Source organism: Hyperoodon ampullatus, assembly GCF_949752795.1.
Source record: "Hyperoodon ampullatus genome assembly, chromosome: 4".
NCBI lineage: Eukaryota > Metazoa > Chordata > Mammalia > Artiodactyla > Ziphiidae > Hyperoodon > Hyperoodon ampullatus.
This window is the reverse complement of record NC_136917.1, coordinates 80,998,894-81,022,885: the sequence shown is the minus strand read 5'-3', so window position 1 is coordinate 81,022,885 and position 23,992 is coordinate 80,998,894. Positions and strand designations below refer to the sequence as shown.

At 37.9% G+C, this 23,992-nt stretch overlaps 2 protein-coding genes across 10 annotated transcripts in view; one reads left to right on the top strand and one right to left on the bottom strand.

The window, feature by feature from the left end:
* Positions 1-4,808: 4,808 nt before the first annotated feature.
* On the bottom strand, positions 4,809-21,031 carry ATG12 (autophagy related 12; the record flags this gene model as incomplete). 2 transcript variants are annotated; one of them, XM_079703158.1, is made up of 4 exons in its annotated part: positions 4,809-5,122; positions 5,785-5,847; positions 13,722-13,858; positions 20,869-21,031. In XM_079703158.1, 4 exons carry the CDS (start codon positions 21,029-21,031, stop codon positions 5,063-5,065), a joined length of 423 nt encoding a protein of 140 aa, XP_079559284.1. The 2 variants fall into 2 exon arrangements, with proteins under 2 accessions (XP_079559284.1, XP_079559285.1); XM_079703159.1 differs by lacking the exons at positions 4,809-5,122; positions 13,722-13,858 and having other exon boundaries at positions 5,786-5,847.
* A 451-nt stretch (positions 21,032-21,482) lies between these two features.
* The window catches only part of AP3S1 (adaptor related protein complex 3 subunit sigma 1), a gene marked incomplete at both ends in the record, with an annotated part of 67,370 nt that continues 64,860 nt past the window's right edge, over positions 21,483-23,992 (top strand). For 7 of the 8 annotated variants that reach the window (XM_079702946.1, XM_079702943.1, XM_079702945.1 and 4 more), the window contains one exon: positions 21,483-21,606. In XM_079702946.1, coding sequence (XP_079559072.1) covers positions 21,538-21,606 — 69 coding nt within the window. The remainder of the gene's footprint in view (positions 21,607-23,992) is intronic. The other variant, XM_079702947.1, reaches the window with a different exon arrangement.

The window sequence follows — 23,992 nt, the reverse complement described above, 5'->3', positions numbered from 1 at the left end:
AAGTAGAATACCTAGATTCAGAGGTGGTAGTTCTACCGCACTCTGCATTGCCCAGGTCAATGATCATCACATTTTAAGCCAGACGTTGACATATGATAGATATCCAGAGAAAGGAGTTAGAATTATTAGAGGTTCAGTAATACTGGTCTATCCATCTGACACATTTTCACAAGCATGTACTATATGCCTGGCACTGCTTACAAAACTTAAGTCTCTGCCCTCAGAGGGCATATGTTCCAATGGGGCTGGGGGTAGCTACCCCAACAAATACGGTATATATGGAGAAATGGACACATAGTACCATACACAATACACGATGGAGAAAAATAAAGCAGGAGAAAGAAGGTAGGAGGTGGTGAGGAGGTGTCATGTGATAGTTGAACAGGGACTGAAGGATGTTAGTGAGAAATATAATTGTCTGGGGGAAGTTTCCAGGTGGAGGAAATGGTAAGCACAAAAGCCCTGGAATGGGAGCAAGTCTAGTGTTTGAATAATAACACAGATGAACACAGAGGTGGGTGGTAAGCTGTGGAAATGGGGACTGCAGATCACAGAGGACAATGAAAGTCTTCAACTTTTACTCTGATATGGGAAGCCACTTGGGGATTTTGGCCGGAGAGCAGATAAAGGGAAGCCAATTAGCTGGCTATTACAGTTCAAGTGAAAGATAATGGTGGCTTGGCTAGAGTGGGAGAATAGATGAAAAATGGTTGGATTCTGAACATGCTTTAGTAAAGATGTCAGGATTTGCTGATAGACTGGAAGTGGGTTAGAGTGGGATTAATAATTAGTTGAGCAATTGGAAGGAATGGATTTGCCATGATTAAGATAGTAGACGACTTGGGAGAACTGAGGTGGGAAAGGGGGAAAAGATATGCCTCATAGATCTAGATATATAATAGAACCTCCTAATAGTTTTAGCAGGAAGGCAGAGGGAAGAGGGTTCCATAAAGAATAAATCCACCTCAAAATGGATAGGGCTTTCCTTATGGCTATCACTAAGTAACCAATAAGTTTCAGGTATATCTGCTCCATATGAGAACATGGAAGGAACTATGATTTATAAGGATTCCTCTAACTCAAGATTCTAATCACACTCATATACATACATGTTTTATCTTTCCTTCATCCATATCATATAAGGAAACACAGGAAATTCCCTGGCGGTTCAGTGGCTAGGATTCCGCGCTCTCGCTGCCGAGAGCTTGGGTTCAATTACTGGTCAGGGAACTAAGATCCCACGAGCTGCGCAGCGCGGCCAAAAAAAAAAAAAAGACAGGTAAATCTAATATTTGGTATCAAATTTTATCTTTTTACTTTCTATTATTTCAAAAAATCAACTTAAACTTTCAAGGATTATTTAAATTCGTACCTGACAATCTACCTTCCAATTAGAATGAAAGTTCCAGGAGAACAGGAATCTTACGTCTTATTCCAATGCTGAGGACATAGTAGGCACTCTATGTGAATACACAAATGGAAATTTATAGTTTCAAGGCTTTTGAAAGAGATTGCCAAAATGTCCCCTAAAATTGTAGTACCAATTCACATTCCATTCACCAAGAATATGACAGGACTTATTTCCCCACAATGTTGCCAATACTGATAATTGTTTTAACTACTGATACTATGAGAGGTGATACTCAGCATTTCGTAGTTTTTACCTGTACTTTTTTTTTTTTTGCAGTACGCGGGCCTCTCACTGTTGTGGCCTCTCCGTTGCGGAGCACAGGCTCCGGACGCACAGGCTCAGCGGCCATGGCTCACGGGCCCAGCCGCTCTGCGGCATGTGGGATCTTCCCGGACCGGGGCATGAACCCGTGTCCCCTGCATCGGCAGGCGGACTCTCAACCACTGCGCCACCAGGGAAGCCCTACCTGTACTTTTTATAACTAATGATGTTCAGCACTTTTCATGCTTTATTAGCCATCTATATTTTTATTTTTTGGAATTACATTTTAATGAATTGTGCTCATTTTTCAGACGGTCTTTTTTCTTATCAACTGAAATGAGCTCTTCAATTATTGGACATCAAAACCCTGTCATATGTTGCAAACATTTTCATCTTCTGCCATACAAAAATTAAAAACATGCACATTTCCTTTACTGCTGCTTTAAATCATTCTGCAAACCACATCATAAACTCAATATATAATGAATTACTGATTATATGTGCATAAGGAAATGTACTAAGTATTATGTGTGTGGGTACCAAATAAAAAAACCCCAAACATCCTATTTTCAGGGATATTACAATGATGAAAGGGTGTTAGACATGCTTATAAGGGAGTAAGCGCAGTAACTGCTGTAATAGTGGTAGTTTGCTGTGTTCTTATGAGGGAGAGAGTATCTCCTCCTTGAGAGATTCAGATAAGCTTTAAGGAAGTTAAAAAATGAATTAGGCAGAGAGGTAGGATTTGAAGGGGTGGAGGTGTAGGAAACAAAAACAAACAAACAAACAATGCACATTCAGGAAATAGCGAATAATCCAGTGTGGGTTGGACAATTTTGAAGGAAAACAGTACTTGTAACAGTAAACCTGCTGAACTGTTTTCTGAATACTTTCCTTCCATTATGTGGTCTGTAGCTGAATTCCCTTAGTGTCAGAAGCTTACTAAGTATATTACAATCCTTGAAAAATGAAGCAGAAGCTGCATAAAAGGTGATTTTCATTATCATACCTCTGAACACTGTACTTTCCCGCTTTGGGTTACACACAACTAAACTGGTTGACTAATGCTATATAATTTAAAGCATGGTCTGCACTTCTCTTTGAGTTTTCTAATCTTATCAGAGTAGATGATATTAAAGGTCCCTTCAGGGTTCAAACTTCTACAGAAATCATAGATTCCAGGAAGTATTCAATCTTATTTTGATTCCAGATAAACATTCTTAGCTTACCTTACACCCTAAATATGGGGAACTCACTGTGAAGGCCTCGGCATAGGCAGCTTCAAAGATGCAAAGCACACTATTCTAACATTATATACACTGTATGTAGAATAGGTCATCTTTGCACAGTAAGATAAAGCGTGGCATTACTGATGTTGATTTTCTCATTCATAAATATGGAAAAGTTAAAATATAACCTGAGGGTTTAGTTCCCCACCCCCCCAAGCTCATTTAAACCAGACATCTGCAAAAATATTTTGTGAATTGCGTTCTAGGTTCTAATAACCAAATAACTTATGGGATCCAGGCTTATGATCCCATGATAAATGTTGTATAGTCAGCACAGAATAATGTAAATACGGTTTTAAAAAGTGTAAAGCCCTACATATTCTTAAAGGTTGTGAGTGAAAAAAACAAAGTATACATATTTAGCTAACCTCAGATTGAATAAGTTAGTAAATTATTTAGATCAGAAAAGAATAATTAAGTTGATGACACAAATTCAAACTCAAGTAGTTTTGACTGTTAAGGTAATAGTCTATCATTTGAAACCTTAGCAGCAAACGTAAGATACACATAGGTTAAACATATTTTTCCTATCTGTTAAATATATATGCATATAAATATATTCATATCCTTCAGTAAACAGAAAGAGCACAAAACTAGAGAACAGATCCTTCCCATATTCAACTTATTTGACCTGAAAATAATATTCTTTCCAGCTTTCAACATACGTACTAATTTCTTACTTAGCCTTTACACAATTCAACCTGTATTATTTCAATGCTAAATACTAGCTGCATTAATTTATTAAACAGGGACATCATTATAAGGGGACTTAGGAATTTGTTCTCGGGCAGAAAATGAGAACTGAACAGTGATTTCATCACCTTAAACTGAATTGTTCCTTAGCATCCCTTAATGATAATGTATGGCAGATCATTAACCATAAAGTACATTCTGGGACTTAAAGGACATAAATGTAGTTCAAAGTCCTTTGACAAAATCATACCATTCTAATCACCTTTGAAAATAAACACTTAGAATTCTTGTATACACCTTAGATCCTGTTTGAACATTCCATTCAATTTACTGGGATTAAAAAAAATGCTGCATTACAAATACAATACAGAAGAAGAAAAAAGGTTGAATCTTATTTAAGCAATTAACAGTTTAATAGCATCAGTAAAAAATGGTACTTTTAGTCATGGCATGAAATACACATAAAATCTAGCTATTTTCCAATTATTCTTTGAGCATTTTCAAGTTGGAAAATACATTATAAAAACTGAAAGATGCTGCCTCGTTTACTCACTGAGTGCTTTTAACACTGTAAAAATAAGAGAGAGTTTAATACCACAGTTATAACCACTGGGACTCAAGAATCATTAAATGATAAGATTGAAAAGAGTTAGATGACTCATTTGTCCAAAATTTGTAAAATTCCTTCTGTTTCCCAATAAAACAGTTAAACCAAAACCACGAATTTTCTCTAAAGCAATCTTCCAGTGTGTCAACATGTGTGCTCTCTTGGCTAGATGTCTGCTAGAAATTAGCAGGAATAGCTATTATCTTTTGGCAAAGAGGTAAAACCAAACTGCCTAACTCTTTCTGCCAGCTGGGTTGCCCTCTACTGGACTACGCAAGGTAATAAAGCCAGCAGGTCAATGCAACTTTGTTTCACAAGGTAACACTGTAGATAGAAATGTAAATGAGAAAAGGCAAAACACATACCTCAAACAAATTGCACTCCCCTGAATAAGCCCCAAAAGAATCCTTTAGTAAACTGACTTTTATGGGGGGGGGAGGGAATCAGCAGAGTGCTAATTTTTCAAGTGAACAATTTCAGTCATCTTGAGAAGTGGTACAAAAGCAGCTTTATATAATCTTAGTCTCCTTTTCAACACTTTGGAGGCAGCTCTGGAGCAATAGTTGTAGTATTGGGTAAACCCTAATGTCAATCTTTTATGCTGATTTGTGTTTTAATACAAATCACATTTTTGTGAGTCCATCTACTCTGTGGATATTTTAAATGTATAGACATGGGTCCCAGTAGATGCATGCTGAAGAGATCACATCCACAAGTCTCTTGCCACAAGATCAAAACTTTTCAGAGCTGTTTGCTTTGTGAAGATTCATTTTAAGTTAGCAATATCTTTTCCTCTGTAGCTCATCCCCATGCCTGAGATTTGCAGTAATGCAGGACCAGTTTACCATCACTGCCAAAACACTACAAAAATAAAAACGGCAATAAATTAAACTCAATTTTTGTTATTCTTAGATGAAACTAAGAAAAAAAATGTTATACCAATCATAAAATCCTCATACATGTACATGTATCTATAAGGCTAGTTCTTTCAACAGATGCAAGCTACTATTGGACACATATTAGTAATCATAAATGTTTAACAGAACTTGTCCTTTAAGCACCTTAAGCATAGATAAGCAGACATATCTTAACCTTGTCCCTTCTCTACATCTGACTATAATGTATGTACTATTTTCTAGTAATGGTGCTCTAAGAATGCTGAATAAAGTCATTCTTACATAGTCTCCTTTTCAATCTCTTGGAGGGAGATCTGGATTACTGATTATAAAAACAATGTAGAAGATACTACATGTAGGTAAAAAAGGAGATCTTACTTTCTGGTCATATTTCATAGTCATCTTCTGTTTGTGTTATTCATTATTTAATTCTTCAATCACTGTATAATTTATTGAGATCCAACTAAGTTCAAGGTGTTAGAGATATAACAGAGAACAAGAAAGTAATCTCTTTTCTTGATAGACAATTAAGAATGGCTTATCATCTCTTTAAATGATGTGAGTTAATGATCATACTATACACAGATGAGCATATTCCATGAAGAAAATAAAGCAGTAATGTTTTACCTCATAGAGGGTTCCAACTTCCTGGTCTGGGGAGGGGGCAAAGGACTGATTCACATAAATAAACTGCAAGAAATAAGAAAATTATGGTGATTCATTCTTAATGGTATCCAGATTAATCTCCATTTTTCTGGGTGCCAATCAGCCAGCTATTTCCAATTGTTTGTCTTCAGAACTGAAGAGAGCTTCCCTAAACCCCTTCTTTCTAATTCTCATAAATTAGTCAATTAGTGAGATCTTATGAAGAGCATGTCTTTCCTCTGGTGGAATAACAGAATTTTTGTTCCCAGCTTTTTATAACTAAGAAACTTTTGTTTTTACAAACAGCTTTTGAAGATTTATCCAAGAAATTACATTAGTAAAAATATCAATTTTCTCATTTATTCATAATTAAAGACAGAATTTCTCCTAACAAAATTTTACACACACAGCCTCAAATAAAAACATCTAATAATTGAGATAGTTGGTGCATTTTTCTTGAGTAAATGACATGCACGGTTGGATTTTTTTGACCATTACCACCTCTGAAAACTCTCAGAAGTACTGAATTTCAGGCTGGGTGAGACCACTGTAAAGTCACTTGCAGCCAAATGAAGTAGCAAAAATGTAGCATAATTGAAACCTAATGTCCTTACAACCTTGTTTCTTAAGGGATTCACTGTTCAATGTTTCAGTTTAGTCTGTTTCTACTAAAACATTTTTAGTACTTAAAAAATTCCTGAAGATACTGAAACAAAAGATCACAGTGTCAAAGTGACTTCTGATAGTTTTCTTTTTAGAAAACAAAACATTTGCAGGTGAACATACTCAATTTTCCTTGTCTACAATCAAATTTTAAGACAAATTTCCTGGGCTTCACAAAGACCTTAAAAATATCTATCAGAATAGTTGGTTGACAGATACTATTTGGGACACCAGCTAGAACAAGAATAAATATCACTTATATTTCTCCTTCAGGCAATACAGTGTGGTAATTAAGAGTAGGGGCTCTACTGAGATCTAGGTTTGAATTCTGGCTATAAATACAAATAACTTTTCTCACACTGTGTCCTTGTTTGTAAATACAGAAAATAACAGGACCTATACTTCTTGAAGCTGCTGGGAAAAATAAAATGAGACAGTACACATCAAGTGTATGTGCTTGATATATGTACTCAATAGACATTAGTTAGACTTATTAAATTATTTAAAAATAGTTCATACTTAAATATCAACTCATTATTAAGGCTGAGTAAGGTTCTAACATAATTTCAGAAACAACAGAAATCAGTGTGCATTTTAATGTGGATTTCCTGTGATAAGGATATAATAATTTGTGTTTAGTTCCTGACAGTTTAACTATGAGTGAACATAGATTTTACTCTTTGGAACATTTTAAATTAGGAAAAGGGCTCTGGACAACAATTTAGTTTATTTCATCAAACAATCCCTGAATGTCTATTATGTGCTAGGAAATGCACAAGGTGTGGAATTATGAAGATTAATATGATCTCTCCCCTCAATAAGCAAACATACCTGAATAGATAAGAATATAGATGGGGAAAATGCATCTGACAAGGTCTGTAGCCCAAAGATGGGGCATTAGTTTAGCCTAGCCTTTTGGTCAGGAGAGGCTTTCTGGAAAAAAAAAAATGAGGAACAAATTAGGACTTAACTAGGTGCAGAGAGTAATAATTAAGACTCTGCAGGCAAAAGAAACAAAAATAAGATGTGAGTGTTGAGGGGGCAGTACAGCAGATACAGTAAAGAACTATAAGAACTTAATGTAATTCTGTAACAGGAGTTAGCAACTGAAAGTGACTTTAATTTTAAAAAAGCAATTAAGGTAGTTTAAATGGAAGTTCCATAGAGGTAAAAATTTCAAAATACAATCTTTAGCTAAATGCTAGAGCTTAGGAGGATAAAATTTTAAAGAATAATGATTTCTTTTTAAATCACCAGTCTTTATATAGATGTCTCTTTAGTTATTTTGGTTGTTATAAACTTGAGATTTTGTAGGGAGGGTTCATGGGAACAGCATTCTCTTGAGTTCTTGCACGCTGCTAACAGTTTTGTGCCCTGATTAAATGTCAGTTTTGTAGTATATAAAATCCTTATCTCACACTTTCTTTGTATCTTTGCTGCTCAACTTTGATGGTAACCTAATTTCCTAAGCCATGTCCTTTTCCCCCTAGATGTCCAAAGGATTTTTCTTTTTATTTCACATCCAGTAATCTTACCAGAATGTGTCTCCGTGATTATTACACCGCGTTGGTATTCTCAGGATCTTGGTACATTTTTTTAATATGTAGTTTCAAATCTTTTTAGAAGAAATTTCCCTTGAATTATAATTTTAAGTATTTGTTTTGTTCCTCTGCTTTAGTTTCTTCTTCAGGGACTCCTATTTCTATGTTTACTCTCCTTTGTTCATACTCAATATTTGTCATTTTCTCAAATTCTTTTTACCTTTCATTCTACCCCCCCATCCCATCCCCCAGCCTGAGCAACCAGATGCTGTTTAACGTTTTTTTTAAGTTAAAAAAATTTTTATACAATTTTTAAAGGTTACTTTCCATTTACAGTTTTTACCAAATATTGGCTATGTTCCCCATGTTGTACAACACATCCTTCAGCCTATCTTGCATCCTTCAGTCTGTATATCCCACTCCTCCACCCCCATATTGTCCCTCCGCCTCCAAACTGGAAACCACTAGTTTGTTCCCTGTATCTGTGAGTCTGCTTCTTTTTTGTTATATTCACTAGTTTGTTGTATTTTTTAGATTCCGTGTAAAGTTATATCATACAGTATTTGTCTTTCTGTAACTCATTTCACTTAGCATAATGCCCTCCAAGTCTATCTATGTTGCTGCAAATGGCAAAATTTTTTTTCAGTGGCTGAGTAGTATTCCATGGTGTGTGTGTGTGTACATCTTCTATGCATTTATCTGTTGATGGATACTTAGGTTGCTTCCATATCTTGGCAGCTGTAAATAATGCTGCTATGAACACAGGGCTGCACGTTATCTTTTCAAACAAGTTTTTTTGTTTTCTTCACATGTATACCCAGGAGTGGAATTGCTGGGTCATAAGGTAGTTCTGTCTTTAGTTTTTTGAGAAACCTCCATATTGTTTTCCACAGTGGCTGCACCAATTTACATTCCTACCAACGGTATATAAGGGTTCCCTTTTCTCCACATCCTTACCAACATTTGTTATTTGTGTTCTTTTTGATGACAGCCATTCTGACAGGTGTGAGGTGATATCTCACTGTGGTTCTGATTTGCATTTCCCTGATGATTATTGATGTTGAGGATCTTTTCATGTGCCTGTTGGGCATCTGCACTTCCTCTTTGGAAAAATGTCTTTTCAGTTCTTCTGCCCACCTTACAATTGGGTTGTTTGTTTTTTTGATGTTGAGTTGTATGAGCTGTTTATATATGTTGGATATTAATCCCTTATTGGTCATACCATTTGCAAATATATTCTCCCATTCAGTAGGTTGTATTTTTGTTTTGTGGATGGTTTCTTTTGCTATGCAAAAGCTTTTAAGTTTAATTAGGTCCCATTTGTTTGTTTTTGCTTTTATTTCCTTTATTCTAGAAGACTGATCCAAAAAAATATTGCTGTAATTTATGTCAAGGAGTGTTCTGCCTATGTTTTCCTCTAGGAATTTTATAGTATCCGGTCTTACATTTAGGTTTTTAATATATTTTGAGTTTATTTTTGTGTATGGTGTTAGTGAATGTTCCAATTTCATTCTTTTACATGTAGCTGTCCAGTTTTCCCAGCACCACCTACTGAAGACACTGTCTTTTCTCCCATTGTATATTCTTGTCCCCTTTGTAGTAGACTGCTTGACCATAAGTGCGTGGGTTTATTTCTGGGCTCTCTATCCTGTTCCATTGATCTATGTATCTGTTTTTGTGCAATACCATACTGTTTTGATGACTGTAGCTTCACAGTATAGTCTGAAGGCAGGGAGTGTGATTCCTCCAGCTCTGTTCTTCTTTCTCAAGATTGTTTTGGCTATTCAGGGTCTTTTATGTTTCCATACAGAATTTAAAAATATTTGTTTTAGTTCTGTGAAAAATGCCATTGGAAATTTTACAGAGATTGCATTGAATCTGTAGATTGCCTTGGGTAGCATAGTCATTGTAACAACACTGATTATTCCACCCAAGAACACAGTATATTTTTCTGTTTGTGTTGTCTTCAATCTCTTTCATCGGTTTCTTATAGTTTTCAGAGTATAGGTCTTTTACCTCCTTAGGTATGTTTATTCCTAAGGTATATCTTTCTGATTTTGAAAATTCTTTTTTTTCCCTTCTATTTTTCTTCAGCCATTACCTGTTGTTTATTTGCTCTTATATTCCATCTAGTTTAGTCTCCATTTCTGAAATTTAACCTATAATTCTTTTCCTGAGCTCTGTCACTTCGAGTTTTACTATTGCTGATTTACGTTGTTCTTTCATGTCTGGTATCATCTTTCTTTTGACACCTGTTTTGACATAATAAATCAGTTACTGACCTGCTTGTAGGCACATTTTTCTCTGGCATGCTTTCATTGTCTTTAGGGATGTTACTCTGTTTTTTTGCTTCCTTGTAACACTGTGCAGGATTTGACCTTGATACTTCTCTGTTGCTTACTTGTATATGAAATCAGTTTTCTCCAACTTTTAGAATGAAATGGGTTAGTGTAGTTTTTCTAACTCCACAGCGCTCCCTCTACTGTTGTTTTTTGTATAGTGTTGAACAATATGGACGCCTGCTTTCTTTCTTTCTTTTTTTTAACAATTAACTTTTATTTATTTATGGCTGCACTCGGTCTTCGTTGCTGCATGTGGGCTTTCTCTAGTTGCTGAGTACAGGCTCTAGGCACGCGGGCTTCAGTAGTTGTGGCACGTGGCCTCAGTAGTTGTGGCTCACGGGCTCTAGAGCGCAGGCTCAGTAGTTGTGGCGGCGCATGGGCTTAGTTGCTCTGCGGCATGTGGGATCTTCCCGGACCAGGGCTCAAAGCCATGTCCCCTGCACTGGCAGGCGGATTCTTAACCACTGCGCCACCAGACAAGTCCCGGAGGTCTGCTTTCTGAGCTTTCCAGGTTGTTCCTCTCCATTTTGACCTGGTCCTTCTTTTTCCTTCCTTTCCCTGCTTAAATGTTTCACTTCCAGAAGTTCCTCTTCAGTGTGGGATCTTGTCTTAGAAGGGAGCCTGAGTCTGTTTTGAGAGTTCTCAGGGGCTAGTGTGCTCCAGTCCCTTAAGTTCTCCTTAGTGCAGATATATTGTAATCACCTGCTATTGGAGAGAATCAAACACTCTCAATTTCAGCTACTATTCTTAAATTGGCCCACTGTACTTTCCAGTGAATGCCTGTTAGCTATTTCCAGGTTCTCCCTTTCTCAGTGCTATCAGATGCCAATCCTACTGTTTATTTTTTTCAGCACATTTGCTAATAGGACGCAGAGCCTGTGGTCATTGGTGGGTATTCCCACCAACTTGAATCTTAGGTTTCAGGATACTTGTCATCTAAGCTCTGTTATAAGTATACTGATCATGGGGTTTCGGTTTTGCTTTCTAGTTGAATATATTTTTGTGGGAATTCATGCCTTCTGACACCCTTGCTATCTTCCCAGGATCCCCAGCATTACTTTTTCTTTTGACATTTATTTTGTGAAAATAATGTAGGGTACAGCTCTATGAGGCCAGAAGATGTGAGTTCTAGTTTAATCTAGAAAAGTGACAAAAAGATTACTTTTGTTTATGTTTCCTATTGTTTAAATGGGAAGAAATAATCAGATTTGCTACAAAGGTTTAAAGTTGGACCATATGAAATTGCTGAGTTTTTGGTTAAACTGATTGATTGGGGGCTTCCCTGGTGGCGCAGCGGTTGTGAGTCCACCTGCCGATGCAGGGGACACAGGTTCATGCCCCAGTCCAGGAAGATCCCACATGCCGTGGAGCGGCTGGGCCCGTGAGCTATGGCCGCTGAGCCTGCACGTCCGGAGCCTGTGCCCCACAACGGGAGAGGCCACAACAATGAGAGGCCCACGTACCGCAAAAAAAAAAAAAAAAAAAAAGGTTGATTGATGGCAGTTTTACATGGTTCAACCTAATATATATTGACATCAACCAAGTCCTTTCAGATTACTGAATATAAGCAATACAAAATGTCAAAACTCTAACATTAACATAGAACACAGCATTCTTTCACCCTTTCTTCTATCCACAAATTTCTAAAAGTAATGCCTTAATTACTTGGTACTACTCCTCTGGTTACCTACCTCTCCAACTCTTCATGGTATACTGTTAGTAGAGATAACCTCTGCTCATTTCTCTTAAGTGTATGTTCTCATTACCCTAACTTTTCCACTTAGACTTGGACTCTAGGCAAGGTCCTCTGCTCCTCAGGTTTTAGCTACCATATGCAAGTGGATGACACTATAATATTCTTGCCCATCTCTGAAATTTAATTAAGTTCTATACGGCACTCTTATAAAACAGATCTTTTCTCATTCCGAGTGATCACAAACAGAGATGTTCACCTGTAAAACTCAAAAATCCCCATCAGTTTTCCCTTACAACTTCCTTTGGAGGAATCCTTGGTTCTATGCTATCCTTACCTCAAATAACTTCTGGTGATTAACCTATCTTGCACTTGCTTTTGCACCCATGACGTAACACTTTTGTGAAAGCCACTTACCAACAAAATCTTAGATCAGAGTAGTTTCCACCTCTTCATTGACAAAAAGAAATAAATTTCAACACACCTCACTTTCATAAATAATCACCCAATCCTTACACATAACTGTATTTAAAAAATACTTAGTGATTCTTCAATTATCTATCCACATATACATTACCTGAGTTAACAATGACCAAGATTGTGGTCTGAAGATAAAGGCGTTCTATATATTAACATAACATGTGACAAAATGTCAAATACATGTAGACATTTAAATTTCTGTGGCCAAATACCAAATTAAAAACCTGTGGCATTTAAATTTTTAATCGTAACAACTCACCGTGAAATGCTTAACACGTATCATAATATGAAATAAGTACACCTGAACCTTAAAAACGAGGGGGTTGGGGCGCCCACACTGCACAGTCAAAAATCTGTGTATACAAGGCAGATTCAACCGACTGCAGGCTGTGTAGTAGTATAGTATGTATTTACTGAAAAAAATCCACAGATAAGTGGACTGCCACAGTTCAAACTCATGTTGTTCAAGGGTCAACTGTATACCTCTTAGTTCTTCCACAGCACATGGCAAAGGTATATTGATTACCTTGAGAAGAATGGGAAGGAAGCAACATTAATACCAAAACAAAGAAAACCCCATAACTTTCTGTACCGATATTCTATGATAGATCTTTCTGCATGGGCATTCAGTGAGTTTTTGAGGAAAACAACCAATACGGTAGGTTAAAAAAAAAAAAATCAGTCCACCTTTAAAAGCAAATCTAAAATTCATTTCTTTTCATGGTTCTCCACAGAATCCTTCAATAAAGCACAGAAATTCCACTAACAAAAGAAATAAAAGGACATTACTGAAGTAACATATGTGGCTCCTTATGTATTTCTATATACAACAGTTATTCATTGTTGCCTAGGAACTACAGTACCCCCTCCGTATCTATGGGTTCTGCATCCTCCCTCAGATTCATCCAAATGTGATGGAAAATATTTGGAGAAAAAAATTCCAGAAAGTTCCAAAAAGCAAAACTTTAATTTGCCGTGTACCAGCAACTATTTATGTAGCATTTACATTGTGTTAGGTATCATAAATGATCTAGAAATGATTTAAAGTATAAGGGAGAATGTGTACAGATTATACGCAAATATGCCATTTTATATAAGGAACCTGAGCATCTGCAAAGGATGCTCCTGAAATCCCCCTTGAATACTGAGACAAATGTTTTGTGAATTTTTGTAGGGAAATGATCACCATTGTTTTCTTACCAACTGTTCTGAAGCCACCAGTTTAAGGAACTTTTTGATGAAGTCAATGAGTCCTTGGATGGTTCGGGTTCGCTCTACTGCCCATTTCTTTGTTTTCATTATAGGAGTGTCTCCCACAGCCTTTAGCAGGATGTCAACTGTAAAGGAAAAAAAAATACAGTTGACACAATCAAAACAGGAATTAGGGGCATCAATGTCCACACAGTCGAAAATCCACCTATAACTCAGCCCTCTGGATCCACAGTTCTGCATCGTGGATTCAACCTACAACGGATTATGTAGTATTCTAGTACGTATTTATTGATAACAGTCCATGTGTAAGGAGACCTGCTTAGTTCAAACCCATTTTGTTCAATGGTAAGCTATACTGACAAGTACGCTGAAACATCTAAAGAGAATGTGATATAAAAGACTTCAGAAAACTTAAACCTTCAATCAACATACAGTTTATGTATTTATGACACTGGAGGTATGCCTGAGATGATAAATGGAAGATATGAAAAGATTCACTTAGAAGAATTTCACCTTCATCAAAACATTTATTTTTATTGAAAAAAAAAGGTAAACCTAAATTTCCAACAAAGATGTTTAGCAGAGACTGGTTAAGTAAAGGATATTATACTCTATGATAGGATGTACATACTGTAGTATAGATATAAAGCACACTCTAAACTCCCTGGGTTCAAAATCCTGGCTCGGCCACTTGCTAGGTATGTACATATATATCTAGATAAGCTCTTTAATCTCTCTGTACCACAGTTTCTTCACTTGTAAAATGAGGATAATAGCAGCAACCTGATAAGACTGTTATGAAGATTAAGTGAATACATATAAAGTGTTTAGAACAGTACCAGATCATAACTCACTTATTAAACCTTAAGATAATTAAGCTACAATTAAAGATACTATAAAAGCATATTTAATAGTATGAAAAATTATCAAAAAATACTAAATATAAAGCAGCATAAGATTTCAATTTCATTAAAACCATCACAGGCACATATTCACATAAATGTGACTATGCACCAAAATGATATTTCCCAGTAGGGATATTATAGGTGATAATCACTTGATTTTACTTGTGCTTTTTGTAACCACCAAGTTTTCTACAATAAACTTTTAAATAAAGGAAAACAATAAAAATTATTAAAAAGAATATACAAAAACTAGGGGCCAAAAAGGTTTCTGAGAAATCAAAGGTTTCAATAATTTAAAATACAAAGATGCAAACAGAAAGACTATGAATCTGTCTCCTGAAGTTACTTCATTAAAAAGAATTAGAAAATATAAAGAACAACCAAATGGAATTGAAGAATACAGTAACTGAAGAGAAAAGTGCACTAGAAGGAATCAACATTAAACTAAATGAGGCAGAAGAATGTATTAGTTCTTCTGACAAAATACTGAAAATCACTGCCATCAAACAGAATAAAGAAAATAGAATGAAAAGAAATGAGGACAGTTTAAGAGACTTCTGGGACAACATCAAATGAGGACAGTTTAAGAGACTTCTGGGACAACATAAAATGGTAATATCCACATTATATCCCAGAAGAAGAGAGAGAGATCGGGCCTGAGAAAATATTTGAAGAGATAACAGCTGAAAATTTCCCTAACCTAAGGAAGCAGTCACCCAAGTCCAGGAAGTGCAGAGAGTCTCATACAGGATTGACCCACAGAGAAATACACCATGACACATTGTAATCAAAATGACAAAGATTAAAGGTAAAGAGAAAATATCAAAAGAAATATACAAGGGAACTCCCATTAGGCTATCAGCTGATTTTTCAGCAGAAACTCATGTCAGAAGGGAGTGGCATGATATACTTAAAGTGAAGAAAGAGAAAAACTTACAACCAAGAACACTCTACCCACCAAGGCTCTTGTTCAGATTTGATGGAGAAATCAAAAGCTTTACAGACAAGCAAAAGCTAGAAGAATTCAGCACCACCAAACCAGCTTTATAACAAATGCTAAAAGAACTTCTGTAGGTGGAAAATAAAAGGCCACAACTAGAAATGAGAAAATTATGATACGGAAAAGCTCACTGGTAAAGGCAAACATATAATAAAGGCAGGAAATCATCCACGCACAAGGCTAGTAGGGAAGTTAAAAGACAAAAATCGTAAAATCATCTATATCCATAATAGTTAAAGGATACACAAAACAATTAGATGTAAAATATAATATCAAAACAGTAATCATGATAGGGGAAGAGTACAAATGCAGGGTATCTAAAGTGCGTTTGAAATTAAGAGATCAGCAACTTAAAACAAGCACGTACAGGTATAGGCTCCTATACAAAAACCTCGTGTTAACTGCAAAACAAAAATCTATAATAGATACACACACAAAAAAGAAAAACGAATCCAAACATAATACTAAAGACAGTCATCAAATCACAAGAGAAGGGAACAAAAGAATAAAAGGGGAAAAAAAAAGACCTACAAAGATAAATCCAAAATAATTAACAAAATGGCAATAGGAACATACATATCGATAATTACCTTAAGTGAAAACGGACTAAATGCTCCAACCAAAGACAGACTAGCTGAATGGATACAAAAACAAGACCCATATATTTGCTGCCTATCAGAGACACATTTAGGATCTAGGCACACATACAGACAGAAAGTGTGGAGATGGAAAAAAGGTATTCCACACAAATGGAACTCCAAAGAAGGCCACAGTTGCAATATTTATATCAGACAAAATAGACTTTTGAATAAAGACTGTTACAAGAGACAAAGAAGGACACTATATAATAATGAAAGGATCAATCAAAGAAGATATAACAATTGTAAATATATATGCACCCAACACAGGAGCATCTCAATATATAAGGCAAATGTTAACAAACATAAAAGGAGTAACTGACAGTAACACAACAATAGTTGTGTTATGAACTTGGTTAAGTTGTTCGACACAAAATTAATGTACAGTAATCTGCTGCATTTCCTTTTTTTTTTTTTTTTTTTTTTTTTTTTTAGGCTGCACTGTGAGGCATGCGGGATCTTAGTTCCCTGGCTAGGGATCAAACTTGTGCTCCTGCACGGGGAGCGCAGGGTCTTAACCACTGGACCGCCAGGGAAGTCCCATCTGTTGCATTTCTACACACTAACAACAAAGTATCAGAAAGAGAAATTAAGGAAATAATCTCATTTACATTTGCATGAAAAAGAATAAATTACCTAGGAATAAACATACCTAAGAAAGCAAAAGACCTACATTCCAAAAACTGTAAGACACTGATGAAAGAAACTGAAGACAACACAAACAGATAGAAAGATATACTGTGTTCTTGGATTGGAATAATCAGTGTTGTTAAAATGACTATGCTACCCAAGGCAATCTACAGATTCAATGCAATCTCTATAAAATTTCCATTGGCATTTTTCACAGAACTAAAACAGATATTTTTAAATTCTGTACAGAAACATAAAAGACCTTGAATAGCCAAAACAATCTTGAGAAAGAAGAACAGAGCTGGAGGAATCACACTCCTTGCCTTCAGACTATACTGTGAAGCTACAGTCATCAAAACAGTACAGTATTGGCACAAAAACAGACACATAGATCAATGGAACAGGATAGAGAGCCCAGAAATAAACCCAACACACTTATGGTCAAGCAATCTACTACAAAGGGGACAAGAATATACAATGGGAGAAAAGACAGTGTCTTCAGTAGGTGGTGCTGGGAAAACTGGACAGCTACATGTAAAAGAATGAAATTAGAACATTCACTAACACCATACACAAAAATAAACTCAGAATATATTAAAGACCTAAATGTAAGATCGGATACTATAAAATTCCTAGAGGAAAACACAGGCAGAACACTCTTTGACATAAATTGCAGCAATATTTTTTTGGATTAGTGTCCTAGAGTAATGGAAATAAAAGCAAATGTAAACAAATGGTACCTAATGAAAGTTAAAAGCTTTGGCACAGTGAAAGAAACCACACACAAAATGAAAAGACTGGGAGAAAATATTTGCAAATGATGCAACAGACAAGGGATTAATTTCCAAAATATACAAGGAGCTCTTACAGCTTAATATCAAAAAACAAACAACCCAAACAAAAAATGGGCAGAAGTCCTAAATAGATATTTCTCCAAAGAAGACATAGACAGCCAAAAGACACATGAAAGATGCTCAATATTGTTAATTATTAGAGAAATGTAAATCAAAACTACAATGAAATATCACCTCACACCAGTCAGAATGGCCATCATTAAAAAGTCTACAAATAATAAATGCTGGAGAGGGTGTGGAGAAAAAGGAAGCCTCCTACACTGTTGGTGGGAATGTAAATTGCAGCCACTATGGAGAACAGTATGGAGGTTCCTTAAAAAACTAAAAACTAAAAATAGAGTTACCATAAAACCCTGCAATCCCACTCTTGGGCATATATCTGGAGAAAACCATGATCGAAAAGATATATGCACCCAAATGTTCATAGCAGTACTATTTACAATAGCCAGGACATGGAAGAAACCTAAGTGTCCATCGACAGATGAATGGGTACAGAGGATGTGGAATATCGTTCAGCCATAAAAAGAACAAAATAATGCCACTGGCAGCAACACGGATGGACCTAGAGATCATCATATTAAGTGAAGTCAGAGAAGAACAATTACCATATGATATTACTTATATGTGGAATCTAAAAAATGGTACAAATGAACTTATTTACAAAACAGAAATAGAGTCACAAACAGAAAACAAACTTATGGGGGGATGGGGGGATAGATTAGGAGTTTGGTATTTATATATACACACTACTATATATAAAATAGGTAAACAACAAGGACCTGCTTATAGCACAGAGAACTATACTCACTATCTTGTAATAACGTATAATGGAAAAGAATCTGATTAAGAAAATATACATATATGTGTAACTGAATCACTTTGCCGTACACTTGAAACTAACACAACATTGTAAATTAACTATACTTCAATTTAAAAAAATTTAAAAAAAAGACATCCACAATCAAAGGAAACACTGAAAGCAGAGGTAGAAGTTCTGCTGCCTGCTAAAGTCAACTCTATTCTATTACAAACTTCCTGTCCCATTCCTTGGTATTAAAAATTGGGTCCCAATGAGGTTACTGAGATCAATTTACTGAAGTTTACCCCTGGAATGAAGCCATCTAGAACACATAATGCACAGTTTATCTCCCTACTAAAGTTTATCTTCCTTCTTCCATTTAGTAATCCTACCCTCAGTTATCTAAGCAAAAGAGATGAACTGGGAGATAACTAAGGAGATTTTGGTTAACTCACCTTCCATACCTCCCTGTCCCTGCTCCTTCAATCCCCTGGGGCTATCAATCAGTCAACTGTAACTGGGTATTGCAAGTGAAGAATAGTGAGTTGTGCTACTGAAGAAGAGAGTGAGAGCAAGAAGCTAGAGAAGGAAAAATATTTATTATAATTATAGCTGTACTTTATTATTACTTTTTTTAATTCTAAAGGTGATTTGCTTGTAGTTCTCTACTCTAGCTACACAGGAGACTCAACTGGGGGAACATGTGTAAGAACACAGATGTCTACATCAATTAAATCAGAATCTTCTGGAAATAGGGCCTCGGAACTGCTATGTTTAAAAGCTCCCTCAGGTGATCCTAAAGTGCCGTCATAACTAACAAGCTCGGTCTGCTTCAGTAATATGTACATTAAGCCAAAGGTGGAGCATATGAAATATTTAAGTTTTCTCCATGAGAAAAGGTCCTCAAAAAAGGATGACAACTTCAGGGTAGACATTAAATAGCTAGAAAGTAAGTTTTCTATCACAGACGCTAACTCAAATGCTCACAGGAGCCAGAAGATGAAAATTCGATTTTTAAATGATAGTTAAAAATCATAAATTGTGCAGACTCAAGAAAACATGCCATATAACCTCAGGCCATATTTGGGAATGTGGGCCTTATTTTTTAGCCACAGTATTACACAGCAATCTTCAGGGTCAAGTACGTAGTTAATTGTTGACTAAGACTGCTAGATATTAAGACAAACTCTTTGAAAGTCTGTTTCTGCTTATAGTAAATTGCAAGGGAAAAAAAGGAACAACAGTACTGATTCACTTCGCTGTACAGCAGAAACTAACACAACATTGTTAACAACTATACTCCAATAAAAAAGAAAAAGAATCTCTAAAATTCATGGGATTCGTCTGAAGAACAAGTCTAGTGGTTACCTACAGAAATAATTATAGTTTTTTGTTTATCTATTGGTGAATAATGTGGAAATGACAGAAAAGATTTCCCCCAAATGTAGAGTCAGTCTGACTTAAAAGGGGGACGGTGCTGGGAGAGACAATTATCCTCCACAGCAGCAGAAAGTGAAGATGGATGAAAGGGCATGATATCACTGAGCACAACATGAGAAAACGAATTCCTGATTTTCTCATAGGTAACTCTACATGGAGTGCTCCACTTAGGAATTACTGTATTTTACAATGGCGAACTAATTCTCAAGCAATAAAGGGTTGAGGGCTAATTCTCAAGCAATAAAGGGTCCAGTTCAAGCAACGAAATGATTCATTTACAAAGATTCCAAAACAGTGGTTTTTTTTTTTTTTTTTTTTTTTTATAAAAAGGCGATGCCTCTGCCTTTAGTTTTCCCTTAGCAGTCTTCATACTGGGTAAAACCCCAGTTTTTTGGTCCAAGGTGTGAATTCACACGCATTTGGTATAAAAAACAGCGACCTAGTCGGAAGGTGTGGATTCTAATTCAGATTTGCCACAGACCATCCTTATCAGCTAAAATCATTATTCAAATAATTAGATCCTGCGTTAAGTACCTGGAACTATCAAGATCCCACAGAGTTCCCACCTTCAAAGAGCTCTCAGTCTGGTCATTTCAAAGGAAGATGAGAGTACAGCGTAATAAAATGCCGTGACATTCAAAAACTGGGTACCACACCGCGAAGGTGCGTCCTGAGATAGCTTTCTTTCGAGGCACTTAACTCAAACGTCTTAAAAGCCGAAAAGTATACTTCCTCTCTCCTGACTGGTCAAAAACCTCGTCTGGAACCGGCCCTCCTCTAAATTTTGCTTCTTTATTAGCCGCCATCCCTATTCGAAGACAACCTCAACCTCCCGCCTCTGCCCAGAGTGAAACTGCTCTGAAAATTACTTTTCTTCTTGGTGTCACCGGCAGGCTCCTCTGTTCCCGGAGAGACTGCAGCGGAAGAAGGGGGCTCCGGAGTGGCTGTTTCTGGGGAGACCTCCGTGGGTCCTTCACCTTCAGCAGCAATTGAGGGAGGCAGCTGCAGCGTAGACTCCAGCTCCTCAGCCATCTTGCTTGGAAGGAGGTGAGGGCGGAAGTGGTGGCTCAGCGAATACAGTGGGCGGGCTTTGCGCCGGAGAGCGGCGCTAGGGAGGCGCCGGAGAAGGGGCGGGGAGAACCCAACCCACCAGTGAGAGTCGGAATTGCAGGTTGGTCCTATGCGTCGAACCTGTTGCAGTCCCCTGACCGCTGATAGACCAACTACGGTTTCTCCGCCCCCCTCAACAGCAAGTTTCCGGAAAAGGTCGGTAGGCAACGTCCCCGTGAGCCGCCGGGAGCGCAAGCGCCCCTATGCTTCGAGCTCCGGCCTGGAGCTGTTTCCGCTTCCCTCCGTGCCGACCCCGCCCAGGCCCCGCCCTATCCAAGTCCTGCCCCGCAGCTCCGGGGCGCGCGCGCGCGCGCACGTGTGCGGGAGGGGGCGGGTGGGGAAGGATCACCAGCGAGATCCCGAGGCGAGGCTCGCGCGCCCGCCCCCGCCCTGGCCCCCAGCTCCCACCCGGTCGGCCCGGCTCAGCCATGATCAAGGCGATCCTCATCTTTAACAACCACGGGAAGCCGCGGCTCTCCAAGTTCTACCAGCCCTACGTGAGTACCCCGCTGCCGCCGATTCGGGCTAGGGGGAGTCGTTGGCGGCCGGCGGAGCCCTCAGGGCGACCCCCTCAAGCGCGCCGCGGCCCTTCTCGCGCCCGGCCGTCTCGCGCTCCGGGCTGTCAGCCTCCCGGTGGGTGTGCCGGGTGCCCACCTCCCGCCGCGCTCCCTTCCTCCGACGTGGCTCTGCCCAGGTGGCTCCTCCGCCTGTCTGTGGGCTGGGTGGCTTCCCGGCTGCGCGGGCCAGGCCCTGGAGACTTCCCGGTGCGGGGCCGAAGCCAGTCAGTCAGCCGCAGCCCCCCTGCGCCCGCGAGCCCACCCGGCGCTCTCGCCGTTTTGCAGCCCGCGGCTTCTGTTAGCAGCCGAGGGAGACGGCGCGGAGCCGGTAGGTCTCGCAGCCCCACCTCCGTGACTCCCAGCCTTTCCTGGTGGACTTCTTTCTCTTCTCCTGTGGACGGATGGGCTACTGTTTTTCGCTGCCATCCTGTCGTCACGCAGGAACTTTGGTTTCCTGCGTTTGGAGACCTGCACGCTCAGTACAGTCTGTCCAGTAGGTTGCCTTACGGGATCTACTGCCCCTGTGACTTTCAGGTGTCTCCTTTTTAACGAAAAAGATAAGTGAGGACCTAACGTTTTTATGTGGCTTTACCCCCAGTGGCTGCAATTTATCTACTCCTGCAATAACTGGCGAGGATTGTAGTTTGACCAGTTAGAACTGTGATGCTATACCTGAAAGTTACCATTTCAGCGGCTGGTTTGGCATTTTTCTACGTAAGGGAGTTTGCCCTAATTTATAGTTTTCCTTTCTCCTTACGAAGAATAGTAATATCTGTTAAACTCTTTTAGAAGTGTAAATATTGTTGAAAAATGCAGAAGATTTTAAGGTAGTGAAGATAAGTAATTTATCAGTGTTTGAGGGAGGGTTACAGACAGATGTGCTTATCTGAGGGCAAAATTCACCACTATGTAGAACACAATATTAGGCTCTCAGTGGTGGGATTAATGTAGAGATAATACCTATTGCGTAGTATTGGGCATTTTGCTTAGAGCCAAAAAATGAGCTTTCAGCTAAATACTGAAAGTGTGCCAAGGCTAACACTTTTATGCAGATAAATCCCAGATGGAAATCATTCCTGCCGTTAAAAATTAAATATGAAATGTCACTTTGCCTAAAATGATAATGCAGTCTGTGGAGGTGTTAGCTGAAGTGAGAAATCTTGAGCTCATTCCTCATTTCCTTAAGTAGTTTTGCTTTTGCTGGCGATAAAGAATATTTTCTACTACTCCTGTTTGGTTTTAGTGTAGCATAATTTAAATACTAATGCTCTAAGAATTCTACATCATTCTTTAATCCAGGATAAAATTCTAGTTGATTCTTCTGAGTGGAAAAAATCCCCTTGACTTTACATTGTTACCCATTTGCCTAAAATATAGTACTGTACTAGCCTTTATTGAAGGAATCTTTCCTTTAGCCATTTTGCCTGTGCCATCCATTTGCAGTGTAGAAACAGTGTGTTCCAATAGTGAAACAATTTTAAAATGTGTTTTTCCATATCTCCACTTAATAACTAAGCACTATTCAAAGTAGAAGATTTCGTGGCTAATCTGTAATATCAGTGTAACCACTTCTGTAGCGTAAAATTTAACCACATACAGAAAAATGTATTGAATTGGGAAATCCAGGAATACATCTTTCTCTTGTCCAATGATGGCAACAGAAATATCTTTTACCTTTACTCAGTAGGTAGCAGTGAAGGTTAATGTGGGAAGAGACAGTTGTTGCAGCAGTGGCAGCTCTGGTGTCATTTTTGGTCATTGCTCCATGACAGTGTTATGGGGGGGGCAGGGAGCTAAGAGATGTAAAAAAGAAGAATCTAGTGGTTGCTGGACGTGTGGAAATGGGGATGCTAGGAACTGTTATTGGTCTTTTATAAATTGAGTTTTGCCAACTGTGTATTTATTTTTGTCATTCAGGAATAATTTAAGATTATTTATTTATTTATATATTTGCTTTCTCTGATAGATCATAACCCGTTTGAGGGCAGAAATCTTTTTCATTCAGTCAGTTCATTTATTCACTCTTTATTCCATTTGTTTGTCAGCAAATGTTGATGTCTTGCCTACCATGTGCAGGCAGTGTTTTAAAATTTGGAGGTGAACAAACAGATAACTTCTGCTCTTTTAGCAGAGGCATAGACAAAGCTAATAAGTAGAATATATACCATGTCGGATAATAATAAGTGCTGTGGGAAAAATAGAGCAGGGAAGGGTGATAGGGAATGCAAGGATGACACTTTAAAATGGGATAGTCAGGTAAGTTTTCACTGAGAAGGTAATATTTGAGCAAAGACTTGAAGGAGGTGAGAAAGCCAGCCTTGCAGGT